Source organism: Stegostoma tigrinum, chromosome 4 (assembly GCF_030684315.1).
Source record: "Stegostoma tigrinum isolate sSteTig4 chromosome 4, sSteTig4.hap1, whole genome shotgun sequence".
Classification (NCBI taxonomy): Eukaryota; Metazoa; Chordata; class Chondrichthyes; order Orectolobiformes; family Stegostomatidae; genus Stegostoma; species Stegostoma tigrinum.
In genome coordinates this window covers 66483945-66504514 of record NC_081357.1, presented here as the reverse complement: position 1 = coordinate 66504514, position 20570 = coordinate 66483945, and the positions used below count along the sequence as shown (strand labels likewise).

Here is a 20570-nt window from a genome sequence, read left to right as displayed (position 1 = left end):
TAGAGAGTCTGAGGAGGTACCAGGGTTGGGCACAGAGTCATCAAGTGGCATGAAGGATAAAAAGAGGCAGAGTTTGTGGGGTTTGTTTAGAGGGCAGGAGGTGGCCTGGATGGGAACTATGGAATGTGTAGGGAGAGAGATAGATGGGTTGGGAGTGGTGGAATTTGTTTTCATTTTATTGCTTTTTTTCACGACTTTAATACCATTCTGGTGCACTGAAGCAGATATTCCACCTCTGCATCTGGCAATTTCTTCATTCATTCTGGGTTTGCCAGGCCTGGCTGACTTGTAATAAAAGACAGAGCTGTCATGATGCAGTCAGAAGCCTTTCAGCTCATCATGTCTGCACCAGCTCTGAGTATTTTGGCTTGGCACCAAACTTCTACGTCTCCCCCCATAACTCTGCACACTATTTCTCTTTAAGAAGCCATGTAATGCCTTCTGGAATGTCTCAATTGAATTTTCCTTCCCTACACTTCCAAGCACTGCGATGTTAACCTGAACTATTCACTGGGAAACCTTTTTTGTCTTATCTGACATTTATTTCTTTTGTATAGTACTTCAAAATAGCATCCTTTGGCTCTTTATCCTTTCTCAAAGCAGGAATGGTTCTCTCCTAATACGCTTTCCAGATCCCGCATGATTTCGAAACTTTTATTAAATCTCCCCTCTGCCTTCTCCTCTCCAAGGAAATCTGTTCCAAATTCTCCATCTAATTGAAGACACCTGAAGTTTCTTATCCTCGGAAGATTCCTTGTAAAAATCTTCAGCACTCTCTCCGGAGCGTTCACATCCTTCCTATTGCATTCCACCCAGAACTGTACGCAATATTACAGGTAAAGATTGACTTATATCCGCCCAAGTTCACCAATACCTTCCTGATCTCAAACTCAAAGGTATTATTAATGAAGCCTGTTTATTTTAACAGCTCTCGTTACCTGTCTTAGCACATTTTATTGACTTGATGTACATAACACCTCAATGTCTCTGTTCCTAAACACCTTTTGGAATTGTATTTTTTTATTTTATACCAAGTGTCCATGTTCTTTGTACCGAAATGTATTACTTCAAAGTTCAGTTGGTTGGATGGTTGGTTTACGATCCAGAGTGATGCCAACCACATGAGTTCAATGCTCATACTAAGTTTACCATGAAGGAATTTGCCTTTTCAACCTGAGGAGTGGCAACGCTCAGATTAACTCACCTTTAGTCCTCTCTCTATATACGGAGCAGCCCTATGGTCTGGTAAAACTATGGTGGCTTTGTCGCACATTCCTCCATATTGAAATTCAACGGTCACATATCAAACCTCCACCAAATTGTCAGAACCTTTTTGAGGTTTTACATGACCCTCTTCATGGTTTACAAATCTTCCAATTTTTATGCTGTTTGAAACTTTGAAAATGTTCTCTTTTTACCAATATTTAGATCATTTATTTTTATGATTTTTTTAAAATATACGCCAGTAAAACCTACAAACTCAATACTGACCCCCAGGAAAACCCAGTGCAACCATTTCTGTAGTTTGGAAAGTAGATTTTAACCGTTATGCTGTGTTTCTTAGCTCAATGTTATATCTATGTTGCTATTGTCCCTTTAATTCCTTACTTATACTTTTCACCACAAGTCTGTTGTTTCGCAGTGTATCGAGCACCTTTTTGAAGTTTATGCATATCATGTTAACAGCCTTGCCTTTATCAACACTTTGTTACCACTTCAAAAGTCTCCAGCAAGTTAGCTAGATATAATCGTCTCTATGCAAATTCATACTGACTTTTTCTGACTTAACCCACATTTTTTCAGTGTGACTTTAATAACCATCACAACAGCTATCCAATTTGAGTATTAAAAATGTTTTCTAAAACATGATTAATGTAAGACATTACCAATTGTTTATAAACTCCCACAAGGAGCTCAAACAATTCATCCACTTAACTAACGCCTTTCACCCCAATCTTAAGTGTACCTGGGTCATCTCTGATACCTCTGTCTCCTTCCTGGACCTCTCTGTCTCCATAAAAATCAAAAGAACTGCAAATGCTGTAAATCAGGAACAAAAACAAAGTTGCTAGAAAAGCTTAGCAGGTCTGGCAGCATTTGTGGAGGAGAAAACAGAGTTAATGTTTCGGGTCCGGTGACCCTTCCTCAGAACTGATGCCTCTGTCTCCATCTCTGGTAACCATCTGAAAACTGATATCTATTTCAAGCCCACTGACACTATTCATTTAGGTGGCTACTCCTCCCTGCATAAATGTAATTATGGTTTATTTCTATTTGAATATAGTTTAAATTGTAACAGTTTAACTTCTAAACAATTTATAACAACAATGGAGGTCGGTATTTGGCAAAAAACCACCGTTAATTATTCAGGATCTGATTCCTTGGCAGAAGAAATCCCACGAGGACAAGCTAGAACTGAAAAATGATCGCAAATTGTGTTTGCATTTGCTAAAAATGGAACCGAATTTAAATAGAATATAATTTAAAAATGGTACATGCAAAATATGTCCGTTTAAATTACAATACTTGGGGTATCATGCAAATAACAATCTTTGTGAAGTTGGCAGTTTTGAATGGCACCTGCTCAGGTGACCAATGCACACAAAAAAAATCTCTTCATTGAAAGAGTTAAAACGTATTGTTTAGTTGTTTTAAACCCAAGCGTGACAAATCCAGTGGGAAATGAAATTAACATGTACAAAACCATCAAAACACCTCCGCCCCATTTAGTTTTTGTGTACGACTCTGGTCTCTTGAGAGTGCTTTCTGCTGCACTTTCATTATTTATGAAAGCAGCAATCCATAACCAATTTTCCTCCCATGTCAACCTTATCTGTGTACGAGCTGAGGCTCCCAATCTAAAATATTGGCAATTAATTGTATAAACAAAGAAAATGTAAATCTCACTGCCAAGTGACTTTTATAATCAGACTTTTTTAAATCCACCTTTGCTCCTCAAAGCTCGTTCTAAATTCTTTTAAACCAAAACTAATTTTCATTTGATAATGGAAGCCAATACTGCCTGTATGTAGTATATTCTGACAGCAACATCTTATTTCATGTTCTTAGAAAATGGTTCAGCGATACCTTACATTATCAGGGATTTATCTCTCAATTAATTGTAATTAAATGTATAATGCAATCAATGATTTACGGTAACTACTTGGATGGAGTACATACTTCTGCCGGCAAGTGGCTGTTACCAGTTTCAAAGTCACAATGCAAACCTACTGTACAAATCCAGCTCAAGCTGGAAGGGCTTTAAATATAACACACATATAAAGTGAATTTCCAAACTGTCTACTGCAATTTTGAGTGAAGAGCACAAAAAAATTGCAACAATTGGATTAAGAAGTTAGTGTTGGAAAAAGAGCCATAGGCATTTCGGTGCTGCTGCACAAAATTCACCCCAATTTGCTTCACTTGAGTAAAGGTTGTGGGGTAAATATATTCTGAAATTCCCACGCTGTCTACTCTGGTATGTTTTCACTCTGCCAAGAGCATTTTATACATACCATTCATGCCAGTGTTCTATAGTGATGTAATCACATAGTGATTGGGAATGAGGGTGGTTGGGAGTGTAGTTTAGTGTAGTGTGCAAGACAGAAATTCAGAATCTGAATTAAGAAACTCTAGTCATTCTAAAAGAGAATAGGACTGAAATTCTTTATTTCCCTTTCCTGGAAATAGTGCATGAAGAAAATATTCCCATTCTAATGAAGTTAAATGTCAATTTTATTTACTGTTTGATCTTTTGTGGGTTCTGCTCTTGGGGGCCTGCAATTATTTGGATAACTGGAATTGTGCCAGATAGACTGGGATCCCTGGCCCTTTCTTTATGGGACATTGTAAAAGGCTGCAAATCTTTGTATGAGTGGGCTTCATTATCGTTTCTCAGGCCAGATGTTTTCTGACATTAACAAGCAGATTGTCAACGAAAGAATGAGATCTCCAGCAGATCTAGCAGCAACGAAGATGTGGTAGGCTTATATTTGTATAAAGCTCGAGGCCCTGCAGCAGGATCACAGCAGGGGCCTGGAGTGGTGCTTTACCAATGACCGCCATTAACAGCTGGGACCCCTGCAAAATCGAACACAGAAACCTTTCTCCTAAGCTTCCAAGGTCATCCCTCAGCCTCTGATGCTCCAGGGAAGAAAACTCCAACTGAGTTAGCCTTTCCCCATCACTCAAACACTCCAGTACTGGGAACATTTTGTAAATCTTTTCTGCACCCTCATAAGGTTAGAAACACCCTTCCTATAGAAAGGTGACCAGAATTGTAAGCAGTATTCTAATTCAATGTAAGTCCACTTAGACTTAGGCCTGGTGGCACGGTGGTTAACACTGCTGCCTCACAGCGCCAGGGACACACAAGTTCAATTCCAACCTTGGGTGACTGTCTGTGTGGAGTTTGCACATTCTCCCTGTGTCTGTGTGGGTTTCCTCTGGGTGCTCTGGTTTCCTCCCAAAGTCCAACGATGTGCAGGCTAGGTGGACTGGTCATGCTAAATTGCAAACGTACTAACCATACCTCCTTATTGACATCAACATCTTTTATATAAATGATGCAAAGCAGGGGACCAGCACCAATCCTGTGACACACCACTGGTCACAGGTCTCTGGTCTGAAAAGCAACCTTCCACCACCACCTGTCTTCCAACTTCAAGCCAATTTTGCAACTAATTGGCCAGCTCCTGCATGCACTACCCCACCCTGGATCTTTGTCCCTCAATCATATCACAGGTAATAATAATACCTATGTGAGATATTTGTTTAGGATCTGAACCATCTCCTGTAGTTCCAGACATAGATGGACTTTGTTGATGTTTAGCAGCCCCTATTCTCTCTCTCATTAGTCTTTTGCTCTTCATATATTTATAGTTCTTTGGATTCTCCTTAACTCTATTTGCCAAGGCTATCTCATGTCCCCTGTTTTGCCCTCCTAATTTCCCACTAAAGCCTACTCCTACTTCCTTATACAGTAAGGTTGTCTAATCAAGTGAATTGCAGCTGTCCATACCAGACACATGCCTACTTTCTCTTAACCAAACTAGACACAGACTGAATGCTCCCTTTACAGGTTTCTACCGATTTCACAATCTTTCATTAGCAAAGTGTCAACTGCCTGTCAAATCCAGTTGACTGACAGTTCCAAGTGGCAATACAGTCATTGATTCATACAGCACAGAAGAGGACCTTCAGCCCATCAGGTCTGTGCCAAGCTATCAACACTAATCTCACTTTTCAACCCATCATCTTGAATGTTATTTCAAGTATGCATCCACATACTTTATTAAGGCATGTGAGGATGTGATACAAAATGCTTATTTTCATGAAGGATTAAACAGTTGAAGGAACTTAAATGTAGTGAGTTGGCTTTTATCAAAAGAAGTGTTTTGTTTTAAAATTAATCACAGAACAGCAATTTACATAAACTCAGCAAGAGTCCTCAGGTTTGCTCATGGTGGAAACTGGGAGAGTTAGCATGGAGGGAGAAAGACAAAGGGTTATGTATAGAGAAAATGTGTTTGCATTAGTTGGCACTAAATTGAAATTAAGGTTTTAAAAAAAAGTGTGTGAGGACATAGGTTGGCATAGAATAAGAAACCATAGAGTTTGGATACAAGGGAAATAGTTGTTATGGAGTGGTGATGGTCTATGGGGATGTGTGGGAACTGAGGTCGCATTATTTGGCATGGATAGGGCTTGGGGAATATGCTTTTTTTAAGGGAGTGTAGAAGTTGACAGTTAGAAAGCAGTTTTTTTTGTTTTATTACCTTCTCCACAAGATCGAAAGCATCAAAGCTAGTCTTTCATACACAGCCTACCTTGCTACCCAGCAGCCTCTGCACTGTTTCCTGAGGCAGCGGTCCACCTTATGACTCTTCACATGAAAATATGGACATCTGGGCACTTTCTCCTGAGTCAGAAATTTTCTGAACTCTGTGCTCCTAACTCGGGAACCAGGATCCAGGCCTGTCATTCATGTGCAGTTCGACAGTAGATTTGAAAGAATATTTGAAAACTGATGATAGGCATCCACCTCACGTCCAGGACACTGCTTCAATACCACAAGGAATTTAGCTATCTTACACGTTTAGCAGAAATAGGGATTGTTAAAAGCTATTAATCCTTTACATGAAAACTTGTCATATGATTTACCCCCATATCACATCAAGCACTGTCATTCTGTTTTGTATCTGCTGACACTTTAATGAATAATGGAAACAAAACCCATCCTCCTCTTGCTTATGGCTGAACTAACTGCAGCTACTGTTTCATTTACAAGAAACAAGTATAACATTTTTCTGTAACTCGGGTGCACTGGAAATGCTTTGCAGTCTTTTCCTTACCATCATATGACACCCTTGCGGTGTGACATATTTCATTCTCCCCTTTTCTTGTTCAATGACATGTATTAGTATACCTCACAATAAAACCCCATTTCTTAAGTAATGATTCTATCGCTCTCCCTGACAACAGTTGGAGATTAACCCAGTCTATTCACAAATGTGATATCATGTTTGACCCCGAAATGAGCTTTTGATGTCTTATTCTCCCACATTCTAAACCTCTGCTGTCCATGTTCAATTCAGACCAAGTCTTATTAACGTTTGTTGACATAAGTTCTTAATCAAGCAACATCTTGAATTTAAGATTCTGATCTTTTATTTTCCAATCCCTCTATGGTCTCAACCACCCTCCCCCGCCCCGGCGCACCCGCCCCGGCGCAACCCCCCCCACCCCAATCTCTCAGTAATTTCCTCCAGATCTGCAACCTTCTGAAATAATTATATTCCTTTCATTCTGGTTTCTTGAACATTCCTGATTTCAGACCACCATTGTTTCAGTTGTTCAGATCTCAATCTCTGCCCTCCTAATACTTCTCCAGCCCACATTCCTCCTTTAAAGCTCGCTTTAAAACCCACCCTTTGAGCAAGACTTTGATCATCAGACCTTCTAACTTCTTATGTGAATTCATGTCAGATTTTGTTTTATGATGTTGCTGTGAAGTGCCTTGAGACATTAAAATCATTACAATAACATCAGTTGTTGTCACCGTTACTGAGTTCCTCATTCTATTTGCACATCACTCTATCACTCCACCAAAATATGAAAATTAATCTGACTCCCTAAAACAATTGTCAAAACACACATGTTTGCATAAATTTTATGTAATTATACTTTGAAGCAATAATTGGTTTGTAATGTCAGAAAGTGATAAATTAGTTGTCTTGGTTTTTAATAGACTGCCATGTGTCAAGTTCAACATAAAATTCTTGAGACCAGTGTATCATTGCATTCTTGCAGAAAATGCAAAATTTGAACATTTTTATTATAAACATTTGGGTTTAAATTCAGGTTGTTGGAAATATTATTTTGTTAGTTTGTGTTTGACTGCAGGTAAGTATTTTAACTCCTCAGAAGTATAAATATTTCTCTGTCTAGTAAAAGATTGCTGCCAGAACAAGTTAAACTATTACAGCTCAACCGTTACAATAATATTTAATTTGATCAGACTATTAATGAATAATGAATAATGAACATTGTAGTGCCATTTGTGCTGGAATAAATAACTTGAAATTTGCTCTCAGCTCTTAACTCAAAGTAAATTATCCTGGAAATACATTCAGTATTCAGGAGGATAATTACACAAAGGTAGAGTTTTTGATTTTCTTCATCTTTACTATCTTGAGTACTTACAGCTGTCCTCTTCTTCAGCAACAATTTTGATCACGTAACAGGCATAAACAAATCCAAGAAGCTAGAAAAGAAACAAAACATTCATCACTGACAACTGCAATAGCTAAAACAAAATGAAAAAAAAATTAAGCAGTTACAAAACACAAGCACTGAACCCTCAATCAGAGGATCTAAAGTTCAAATCTTATCTCACATGGTGATTTCATTCCCTACCTGCTAAAATAGTTTCCCTAGTTATTTCACATATTGCCGTAACAAATTGTTTTGTTCAATTAGAATTTGGCAAAAGAATCCTTGTTTTAACAACAAGTTCAACAGAAGTGAAAACAATACCAGAAATGCAGCTATGCAACATATACACAAGCATGTTTGCTTATGGCAATAGTAACCTCAACAGAAGCACAGGCAAACTCAGCTTCCTCCCTCAAAAGGTGCATTTTGTTTCAATAAGAGCTCACTATAGCACTACTTGAGAGAAATTAGAAACTCATCATATGAGGAATCACAAATGAGAAGCTGTGCTTTGTAACTGTTTGATGGTGCGTAGTTTTCGAAACTGTCCTGGCTGTTGTGTCCAGAGATTGTAGGAACTGCCGATGCTGGACAATATGAGATAACGGGGTGTAGAGCTTGATGAACACAGCAGGCCAAGCAGCATCAGAGAAGCAGGAAAGCTGACGTTTCGGGTCTGGACCCTTCTTCAGAAATGAAAAAGGGTCCAGACCCGAAATGTCAGCTTTCCTGCTCCTTTGATGCTGCTTGGGCTGCTGTGTTCATCCAGCTCTACACCCCGTTATCTCAGGCTGTTGTGTTCTTGTTTTTTCACACCCTCCATTTGTTTGTTGCTGTCCCTGAATAGATCAGAAGCAAGATAATATACCCAGTGACAAGTTAACACAGTTCACCAATGGTAGATTGTAAACTGATATCTTAATTTATAGAAAGCAAATCTCATTTAAAGGTCTTCTGTACCCAGGAGTGCCCAAAAGTATGCCACAAAATATAACAGCTCTGATCTTGGATTCTAGGGATTTCAGTCCTTTATACACTCATTTCAATGCATCAACTTCTCTTTCACAATGTGGATCTTAAGGTTTTAAACAGACTGTTTCCTCGTTGGGTGATAAATCTACAGTGAGTACATTGCAATCTGATAGTATCAGTCATTTAAGATATGTGCAAATTAATGGGTCATTGATTTGATCTTTCTAAGCATTTCCCAAGACTCCACTATACACACCTAAGACTAACACTGGAAGCACAGGCATCTCTGCAGTGTGTACAACTTATTTATGTTGTTTTTTATTGAAGAGAAGTCACAACAATAGACACAGAATCGATCAAAGCATTGCAAGCATTAGCAAAAAAAACTAAATTGAACGTGACATTAATCATCAAAATATGCAGACACTATTTATTAGTTTAAATGGGATAGCACAACTAATTAGAGGCAAATGAAGACAGTTGTGAGATATGATCTAGGCTTGGATGAAGTAGTGTCTGTTTAAATGGAAGGAAAAACAGCAAGGCAAAGAAGACATTTGGAAGGAAAAAGCAAGTGGGGAAATAAGGATTTCTTTTTCAGACTGGCAACCCGTGATCAGTGGGGTTCCTCAGCAATCTGTGCAGTGATCATAACTGTACACAATATATATATTAATGACTGAGAAGAAGGAAGTGAACATTCACTCGCCAAATTTGCAGATGACACTAAAATAGGTGGAAAGGCAGTTTGTGAAAGGAATATGAAACAGTTTGCAGAGAGATATTGTTAGGCTAAGTAAGTGGGCAAATCAAATGTAATGTGGGAAAATGTGAAATTGTTCATTTCGGACTGGAGAACAAAAGAACAAAATATTACTTAAATAGAGAAAAACTGTTGATAACTATAACACAAAGAGGCTTGGGGCACTTGTACATGAAACATAGAAAGCTAGCACACACAGGTGCAGCAGGTAGTCAGGAAGATTAATGGCTCTTATTTCAAGGCTGTTAGAGTATAAGGGTAGAGAAGTCTTACTGCAACTTTATAAGGCACTGATGAGACCACATCTGGAATACTGAGAACAGTTCAGACAACATGCACTTGGATGATCCCGATATGGAGGGATTGCCTTATGAGCAAAGGCTGAACAGGTTGGGATTCTATTAACTGCAATGTGATCTCATTGAAATGCATAGGATTCTTACAGCGTTTGACAGGGTAAATGCTGAGAGGATACCCCCTCTCACAGGAGAGTCAAGAACCAGACAGGCTAGTCTCAGAATAAAAGGGTGCCAATTTAAGATTGAAATAAGGAGGAAGTTCTTCACTGAGAGGGTTATCAGTCTTTGGAACTCCTTGCCACAAAAAGCTGTGGGGCAAACCTCTTGTGTATGTTCAAGATGAGATAGGTAGATTCTTGATCAGTCGGTGAATCCAGGTTTATGAGGAAAATGCAGAAAAGTGGATGTGCGCAATGTCTGATCAGCCATGATCCAATTGAATGGTGGAGCAGGCTCAAGAGGCTTAACCACCTGTTCCTATTCCCAGTTCTTATGGTCTAATGAGTTTTCTCACATGAATATTTCTTCCTTTAATGCCTTTTGGAGTAATAACAGCAGAACAAATGAAGGAAGGAATTACAAACTGACCAGGATGTGTCAAATGGATTCAGTGCACCTGAATCTACAGGCAAATCTTTATCAGAGAAACAGTACCTCCAGAGCCTTTACTTTTAAAGGAATGCTGTGGCTGAGAAATACCATTGGCTACCAAGTACATTTTCCTTCTTAGCCTCCTATTTATGGAAAACTTCCAGCTGCTATGGAGGGAAACATCAATATAAACAGATTATCTATTCATAGGTGTCTAAAATAATCACCTTGTTGCTCAGTGAATCAGTTATTTGCTTTTATCCAAGACAACTGTCAGCAGCATGGGAAAACTTCTCCATTTTTAGGTGGCAGGATATCCAATGGCTCATAATATGAAAGAATTCTTCACTAAGGGAGAGCGTGAGGTAAAGGATTCTCAGACAAGGTTGCACAATCTAATATAAAGGAAGCTACAATAGTATTTAGACCCCAGCTATTTACTAATATATAAAATGATTTAGATGAGAGGAGTAAATGTAGTATCTCCAATTCGCAGGTGTCTAAAAACTGAGTGGGAATAGTGAGATGTGAGGAGGATGCACAGATGCTTCAATGTGTTTTGGAAAAGTTGAGTGAGTGTGCATGATGATGTATAATGTGGATAAATGTGAGATTATCCATTTGGTAGCAAAAACCGAATGGTGGTTTTTATCTGAACAGAGATAGTTAGGAAAAGGGAAGGTGCAAAGAGATATTCATGTCCTTGTACACCGGCTTCTAAATGTAAGCAGGCACATGCAGTCAGCAATGAAGAAAGCAAATAGTCTTCGTAGCAAGATGATTTGAATAGAGGAGCAGGGATTTCTTGCTGCAATTGTACAGGGCTTTTTTGAGGCCACACCCAATGTATCGTGTGCAGTTTAGGTCTCCTTTACTGAGGAGGGATGTTTGGCTGTGGACGGAATACAATAAAAATTTACCAAACTGATTCCTGGGATGGCAGGGGTGATGTATGAAGAGAGGCTAGATCAGCTAGGGGATATTAACTGAAGTTTAGAAAAATGAGGTACATCTCATAGAAACCTGTAAAATTCTAACAAGACTAGAAAGGGTAACTAGACAATGATGTTCCCAATGACCCCTGATAGAGAATAACAGTATATAGGGACCATGCAGGGATGTTGTGATGAAGCCAAAGATAGATGAAGGCTTGGAGATGCAAATAGCGAGCTGTCGCTGCCAGGTAACTGTTCAGACTTTCATGCCGGTACTTGGGTTGTCCAATTTTTTGAAGCAGGAGAATTGGAAGCTATATAGAAATGAGGTGGGCTGGGCTATTGACCGGATAGAAATACATAGAAGTAAGGTCACCACTCATTAGTGAGATTCTGAACTCATCATTTAAGTCTTCTGGAGGAATGTCTTTCTCGACATCAAGGTTCTGAGTTTTTTTTGGCCGTATTTTCCCAACTTTCTTACATCATTCGCTTTGCTCAATGATGCAGAAAATTCCACTGAAATATCTGACTCTTGACACAAATCTACCTCCAACCCACCTTCTTCCAGTTTTAAGGGTGTGGAACAAACAGCTAATGTTACCCAAGGATGCATGCTGACAATTTAAATATAATATAAACAAAAGTATAATGAAACTGGTAGTCTCATACTGATTCATAATTTAAACTGGACTTTGGCTAGTTGGGCACATGAAGTATTGGGAATTTTGTCAGATAAAAAACAAAAATTTGTTTATTGATTCATGGGCTGTCAGCATCACTGCCTAAACTAGCATGTATTGCCTATCTCGAAACATTCTTGGAAAGGTAGGGGTGAGTTGCCTGATTAAAAACGCTGCAGCCTTTTGGATAAAGGGATACCTAGAGTGCTGTGTGATGTAAGGTGTGTGATTTATACACATTAATATAAGTTGATTTGATGTTTGGATTCTAAACTAGTGGTGAGTGGCTTTGGGTCTATTGTGTCTGAAGGGGTGAATAATTAACTCATCAAATCTTTCTGAATCTATGATTCTTAAAACAGTATGTGTCAGAGAGCAGGTGACTGGATGTCCTTCTCAAGTGAATTTATTTATGTTTTGACAGTTTTACAGTCAGAGAAAGTTAGACTTTGTTATGGTTTTGTCATAACTGAAAGGCTTGCTGGACTATTTTGGCTGCAACTCAGAGTCAACCACGTTGCTGTTCATCTGATATCACATTTAGGCGAGACCAGATATGGATTGCAGATTTCTTTTCCTGAAGGGTATCAGTGGAGCAAATGGATTTTTATGAGAATTGATTATGGCTACATGGTCAACATTAGACAAGCTCTAATTCCAGATTTAATTGAATTGTAGTTTGAATGATTGAGTAGCTAATTGCATTTCCACTAACCTGGTGAATTCAGTGTTCCCACCTTGCAGAAATATCCGTTTAGATATCCCACCTCACCCCTTTCTGCTTTCTCCACTACAGCCCGACTCCACCAGTACATTCATTTCCAAGTATTAATGTTTTCTTACTGCCTTTTCCCTCTAACTACCTTCCAATGCACACCTTTCATTGGCGTTCAATTTCCATCCACCAAAGCCTCCATTTCCTGCCTGCCTCTTCTTTGTGGGCCAAATTTGGCCTGGTACTGAACATACAACCCTATATCTTCACCATCTCCAAGTCCTGTTACTTCTACCTCTTTAATATCACCTACCTTCACCACAGCCTCAGTTCATTTGCTTGTGAAATCCTCATTCATATTGTTTCTAGATTTGACTATCCTAGGCATACTGGACTTAGAACCTAGCTAGCCTATATCCTCCAATCCCAATAAACTTCAGTTTATCCCGACATCTGCTGCAATTATCCTAGCCTGTATCAAGTACTATTTAACTATCAATTTTGTTAAAGCTTACCTACAATGGAACCTGTCAACTAAATTGCCAAATTAAAACAAAGTAATCTTCTATCCAAATCACCTCATGGCTTGTCCTATCTTTATCTTTAGTCACATATTCAGATGGGATGCATGCTTTTTTTGACATTTCATTTAATGCAGAATTCATCAAATGTGTTTTGTTGATTTGCATACCAGCTGGGCCCAATAAGTAACAAAGTAAGCTGTGAGATAATAGCAGTCTAAACACCTATTGCACCCAGGCCTTTTCTATAATTTTTAATTTATTTTCTCTCATTAGGTGTTCAATCTGCAAAAAGTATACACTGACTTAAATGGATTAATTTGTTATACTAAATCGCAAGTATCCAAACAAAGGTTTACAAGACTTCATCACTAAAAACCCAGCCTGAAAATGCAGTACGTGCTGTCAAATCAGATATAATTGCTGTACCTCAGCTTTGTCAAAGGACAATAGAAAATCAATTTTCATCACTAAGAAACTGCAGGAGGTGATGTGATGTATGCGACACTTTGTAATGTCAAATGACATTTCATTTCCAAGGTTCTTGATTGGTGTTAGAAACCATTACTTGTTCTAATCAAAATAAATTACGTTATGCATTGCCTGGATGAGTGCATTTTGGAGCACAATCAGAAGAAATATAAATACATAGCTCATTTTAAGTGGATAAAAAAGATAAAAGTGGCACATAAATTTTAGAATATCACATAAGAGTAGCAGATATAGTGAAGCACATTTAACAAAAAGTATTTTACACCTGAAGACATACAAGTGCCATCTATTCCTCATACAATATAATTCATTGGCCTGACAGAATTGTGCACTGTTTTACTTCTCAAGATCAAAACATTAATAACGGGGCACAAAATAAATAAAATCTACAGCGTTATGTTTGTTCTTTAAGTGTCTGTATGAGAAAATGTTTTCATTTATAAATATGATTAATTGACAGAATCCCAAGAATTATTTATTTCGTTTGACACAGTTTATGTCAGAACTATAAACTGATACATCCTATAGTTGGCATATTGTCTTTTCTCAACTTAATTCTCCAAATCAGAATAAAATAATTAAATAAGTTAAATTTGAGAAAAAGCTTATGTAAGTTGTTAGATAATATGTTTTTAACATTTTATGTTATTCTAGGAATATCAATATTTGAGATAAATAATTGTTATCCTCAATTTCTCTGAAAATAGAAATAAAACTAAGGAATTAATTTGTCACACAGCTGCCAATTTCCAATAAAAATGTATCTGTATTAAAGAGAACAAATTTCATTGATGGCTGCTTATTAACAGCTCAAACTGCTATGCTGAAATGGTTCAGATTGCAAGCAGCTATGTTTTACATTACAGCATCATGAACTCAAGCAAAGAAAAGAATATTTTTTCATTGGTTGAAGTATTTAAGGAAAGATAAGGCTGGAGCAGGAATTCTCACAGCATGATTTGTTGGAATTTTTTCTGCTGTCTTCAGCCCAAAGAATTATTGCTCTGCAAGTAACTAGGAGTGCAAGCTGAAAATGCTGCTGTCAACTCAACAGGGAATCTGGGTCCTTAGTGAATGACAGACCCTCGACATCAGACTGAGGTGCACATTTATCTTGAGCCAAATCAAATGTGATACAGTTAGAATGCAAACCTCATGACTCCTGCTCACTATTAGTGGCGCGCAGACCAGTGCTCACCACATTGCTGAGTAGCTGCAAGCCTCAAGAAAGGAGTTAAATTACTTGCAGAACCGTGGAAGACCTGGAACAAGCAACAGAAATGACATGATAGAGCAGGCAGCTTGCTCCATGTTCTCAGCACAAAAGACTTTGGAGGTGGGAGTGTACAGAAAGAGAGAGGTTCTCTTCAGTATGGGGAATACTTGGTACTTGAAAGTAATGATGTGAAGGAAGCTGGAAGAGATGGAAGTATATGGACAATATTTGGGTTTGCAAAGGGTTTATCATGTGCCTCCGTGGACCTGAAAAGTTAAAGTTGGTTGCAGGTTACTTACTGTTTCCAAGAAGTCATATGACTTTGTATAAAGTATGCAAAGCTTTTAGCAGAGTAAAGAGTTTCCTTACATTCATTGCCAGGCAAACTAGATTCAAAGAGGCTTGTGCTGAAGGGTGCCTAGCAAAAGCCTCTGGACTGGTTGTTGCTATTTCTCTGGCATACTTGGGGTATCAATTAAAGCAAAACAGCCAAGCTGGAGAAAGCCAGACTCTGAATCTCCAAAATATTAAGCAGACTACCCTAATGTAGGATCAGCTAAAAAAGGTCTTTCTCTCTGTTGAAATGTTGTGGGAATGTGATAAAGTGAAATACTCGACTGCTAACTGATTCCCAACTGACTTTAAGTCTGATTTGAAAATGTCATTATTCTACAAGCTGACAGCGTTTCAATCACATCATCAGGAAATAGACCAGATTGTGAGATGTGTTCCAACTTTATGATTTGAATTTTGACTCTTGGTATACTGTGGTGTTTTTCCCTTTAGTTTCTTTCATGAACACATAGCAGTTCTGCAGAGCTGTATTGTTTTGTTTGTCATGTGAATTTGTTTGTTTGGGATTAAAGTGTAATTTAATTGTTAACTAGTTTTGAAGCTATTGTAAGAACGAGTTTACTTCGAATAAAGGAGTAATTCAGTTGATTACAGAAGTCTGATGGTCATTTCTTTTATACTAGATTGTAATACAAAGAAAAACAAATTGATTATTTTGAAGGTGAAATAAAACATTTGTACTCTGATGTGGCTCAGGAATTGTGAGTCTTTGCCAGCACACTTCTATTATGGAAGTGACAGGTGTCTCTTGAGAAACACAGAATTAGATTTATTGTTACATGTACTCACGTGAGTACAGTGGAAAGTGAAAAGTTTATAAGTCACAACTCCTGGCATCATCTTAAGCATCTTACCTGGGTAATTTGTACTTAAGTACAAAGACAAATAGGGGAAAGAAATGAAAAAAAAACGAAACAAAAAGTGCAGCAATAAATTAGAAAGATGAGAAATAGGAGTTCAGAATAATTTCCAACCCTGACCCTGCGAATCTTCGCCTCAAGGACCTGAGTCAAGTCTATGTGGAAGCCAGGAGTACACACCGAGGCCGGGAGTTCACACCGAGGCCGGGATTTTACACCGAGGCCGGGAGTTCACACCGAGGCCGGGAGTTCACACCGAGGATGGGATTTCACACCGAGGCCGGGAGTTCACACCAAGGATGAGATTTCACACCGAGGATGGGTGTTCACACCGAGGATGTGATTTCACACCGAGGATGTGATTTCACACCGAGGATGGGAGTTCACACCGAGGATGGGATTTCACACCGAGGATGGGAGTTCACACCGAGGCCGGGAATTTCACACCGAGGATGGGTGTTCCCACCGAGGCCGGGAATTTCACACTGAGGATGGGAGTTCACACCGAGGATGTGATTTCAAACCGAGGATGGGAGTTCACACCGAGGATGGGATTTCACACCGAGGATGGGATTTCACACCGAGGATGTGATTTCACACCGAGGATGGGAGTTCACACCGAGGATGGGAGTTCACACCGAGGATGGGATTTCACACCGAGGATGGGAGTTCACACCGAGGCCGGGATTTCACACCGAGGATGGGATTTCACACCGAGGCCGGGAGTTCACACCGAGGATGAGATTTCACACCGAGGATGGGTGTTCACACCGAGGATGTGATTTCACACCGAGGATGGGAGTTCACACCGAGGATGGGATTTCACACCGAGGATGGGAGTTCACACCGAGGCCGGGAGTTCACACCAAGGATGAGATTTCACACCGAGGATGGGTGTTCACACCGAGGATGTGATTTCACACCGAGGATGTGATTTCACACCGAGGATGGGAGTTCACACCGAGGATGGGATTTCACACCGAGGATGGGAGTTCACACCGAAGCCGGGAATTTCACACCGAGGATGGGTGTTCACACCGAGGCCGGGAATTTCACACCGAGGATGTGATTTCAAACCGAGGATGGGAGTTCACACCGAGGATGGGATTTCACACCGAGGATGTGATTTCACACCGAGGATGTGATTTCACACCGAGGATGGGAGTTCACACCGAGGATGGGATTTCACACCGAGGATGGGAGTTCACACCGAGGCCGGGATTTCACACCGAGGATGGGATTTCACACCGAGGCCGGGAGTTCACACCGAGGATGTGATTTCACACCGAGGATGGGATTTCACACCGAGGATGGGAGTTCACACCGAGGCCGGGAATTTCACACCGAGGATGGGTGTTCACACCGAGGATGTGATTTCAAACCGAGGATGGGAGTTCACACCGAGGATGGGAGTTCACACCGAGGATGTCATTTCACACCGAGGATGTGATTTCACACCGAGGATGGGAGTTCACACCGAGGATGGGAGTTCACATCGAGGATGGGAATTTCACACCGAGGATGGGAGTTCACACCGAAGCCGGAAATTTCACACCGAGGATGGGCTTTCACACCGAGGTTCGGATTTCACACCAAGGATGGGAGTTCACACCGAGGCCGGGAGTTCACACCGAGGCCGGGAGTTCACACCGAGGATGGGATTTCACACCGAGGATGGGATTTCACACCGAGGATGGGAGTTCACACCGAAGCCGGGACTTCACACCGAGGATGGGAGTTCACACCGAGGCCGGAACATCACACCGAGGATGGGAGTTCACACCGAGGCCGGGAGTTCACACCGAGGCCGGGAGTTCACACCGAGGCCGGGAGTTCACACCGCGGATGGGATTTCACACCGAGGCCGGGAGTTCACACCGCGGATGGGATTTCACACCGAGGCCTGGAGTTCACACCGAGGATAGGAGTTCACACCGAGGATGGGAGTTCACACCGAGGATGGGAGTTCACACCGAGGATGGGAGTTCACACGGAGGCCGGGAGTTCACACCGAGGCCGGGAGTTCACACCGAGGATGGGATTTCACACCGAGGATGGGATTTCACACCGAGGCCGGGAGTTCACACCGAGGCCGGGAGTTCACACCGAGGATGGGAGTTCACACCGAGGGTGGGAGTTCACACCGAGGCCGGGAGTTCACACCGAGGCCGGGAATTCACACCGAGGATGGGATTTCACACCGAGGTTGGGATTTCACACCGAGGATGGGAGTTCACACCGAGGCCGGGAATTTCACACCGAGGATGGGTGTTCACACCGAGGATGTGATTTCAAACCGAGGATGGGAGTTCACACCGAGGATGGGAGTTCACACCGAGGATGTCATTTCACACCGAGGATGTGATTTCACACCGAGGATGGGAGTTCACACCGAGGATGGGAGTTCACATCGAGGATGGGAATTTCACACCGAGGATGGGAGTTCACACCGAAGCCGGAAATTTCACACCGAGGATGGGCTTTCACACCGAGGTTCGGATTTCACACCAAGGATGGGAGTTCACACCGAGGCCGGGAGTTCACACCGAGGCCGGGAGTTCACACCGAGGATGGGATTTCACACCGAGGATGGGATTTCACACCGAGGATGGGAGTTCACACCGAAGCCGGGACTTCACACCGAGGATGGGAGTTCACGCCGAGGCCGGAACATCACACCGAGGATGGGAGTTCACACCGAGGCCGGGAGTTCACACCGAGGATGGGAGTTCACACCGAGGCCGGGAGTTCACACCGCGGATGGGATTTCACACCGAGGCCGGGAGTTCACACCGCGGATGGGATTTCACACCGAGGCCTGGAGTTCACACCGAGGATAGGAGTTCACACCGAGGATGGGAGTTCACACCGAGGATGGGAGTTCACACCGAGGCCGGGAGTTCACACCAAGGCCGGGAGATCACACCGAGGATGGGAGTTCACACGGAGGCCGGGAGTTCACACCGAGGCCGGGAGTTCACACCGAGGATGGGATTTCACACCGAGGATGGGATTTCACACCGAGGCCGGGAGTTCACACCGAGGATGGGAGTTCACACCGAGGGTGGGAGTTCACACTGAGGCCGGGAGTTCACACCGAGGCCGGGAATTCACACCGAGGATGGGATTTCACACCGAGGTTGGGATTTCACACCGAGGATGGGAGTTCACACCGAGGCCGGGACTTCACACCGAGACCGGGAGTTCACACCGAGGCCGGGCGTTCACAGCGAGGCCGGGCGTTCACACTGGCTTTCACCCCAGGCATTGCCAATGCCACCCCAGAACATGAAGTGAAAAAAACGGAAAAGAGGGAGAAAAAGAAAAGAAGTGGCTCGAGCAGTTGCGATGCTAACATTGTAGCTCCAATAAGGATTTGGATGCCATTCCTAAATAAGTTTAATGACCTCACTCAGAGGATCGAGGTCAGTGAATGCATCCTTGGATGGTTATGCTTGTAGTTTCACACACACTGCTCTATTCATAGAACTTTCATCATTCACCCATGAACAATCCGCATGAACTGAATTCTCACACCTCATCCTGCATGCACACACCGATGGAAGCTATATACTCACTTCTCACAGCTTTTACATATGGAGACGTATTCAGCACAGCTGGAATATCACCTAAATATGTTGCATCACATTCATTGATACATTTCCCTCTTTCCTGCGGGACAAGGTAACCCCATAATAGATAGCAGCACAGCAAACAGTTGGCACAACTTCATGTCCTCATAACTATGGAGAAGACCATATTGAGAATAACTAGAGTACTGTAACTAAGACAATGACAGGCAGAAAGTATTGTAGATGACAGTATGTTTCTGTATTATCACCTTCTCAACCCCACTTCACCCTCATCTTGCAATAGGTTATAATATACAAGATGCAAATGGTCTAACTGTGCAACTCTTGTTCCTCCCTCCAACTCCCAGTTGCCATCTCTCCCAACGATCTTTCATTCTAATCTCATATCAGGTCATTTATGCTTTCAGATACCAAACACCTATGTCCTGGCCAGTCAGTAGTATGGAAGACTGGTGGCCTAGAAGGAGAACATACTGGAAGAAAAAGAACCATTGATTGGTCTCACACTCAGAAGCCCTGCACTAACTTCAGAGAGCAGCATAGATATGATCAGCATGCAGTTAGTCACTTGTCATAAGGTAGCTATAGCCCTGCCAGGGTGAAAGGTTTGTGCAAATGCTAACTTCACAGACAGTGTCACTGCATAGGAGTTCTGCTTTAGAAGATCAGATGAGGAATTAAGTGTTGTGGCATTTTGAAAAAGGCTTGCAGACATTAACAGAGAGATGCGTGGGCACAAGCAGGTGCACCACACAGCCTGCTGCCCCTGTCAAAGAACAGAGAAAATTTTGATTCTGACTTGATGCCAGGCTTCCATACAGCATGATGTGCTCAGTCTAGTCACAAAGCAACTGTATATT

At 41.4% G+C, this 20570-nt stretch overlaps 1 protein-coding gene across 6 annotated transcripts in view; it reads right to left on the bottom strand.

The window, feature by feature from the left end:
- Positions 1 to 20570, bottom strand: part of nkain2 (sodium/potassium transporting ATPase interacting 2) — a 519086-nt gene that overhangs the window by 36318 nt on the left and 462198 nt on the right. For all 6 annotated transcript variants that reach the window (XR_007247637.2, XR_009445687.1, XR_007247638.2 and 3 more), the window contains exon 6: positions 7705 to 7765. Coding sequence is in view for 2 of the 6 variants with exons in the window: in XM_048531959.2 (XP_048387916.1) it covers positions 7705 to 7765 (61 nt within the window). In the remaining 4 variants the exon portion in view is untranslated. The remainder of the gene's footprint in view (positions 1 to 7704; positions 7766 to 20570) is intronic.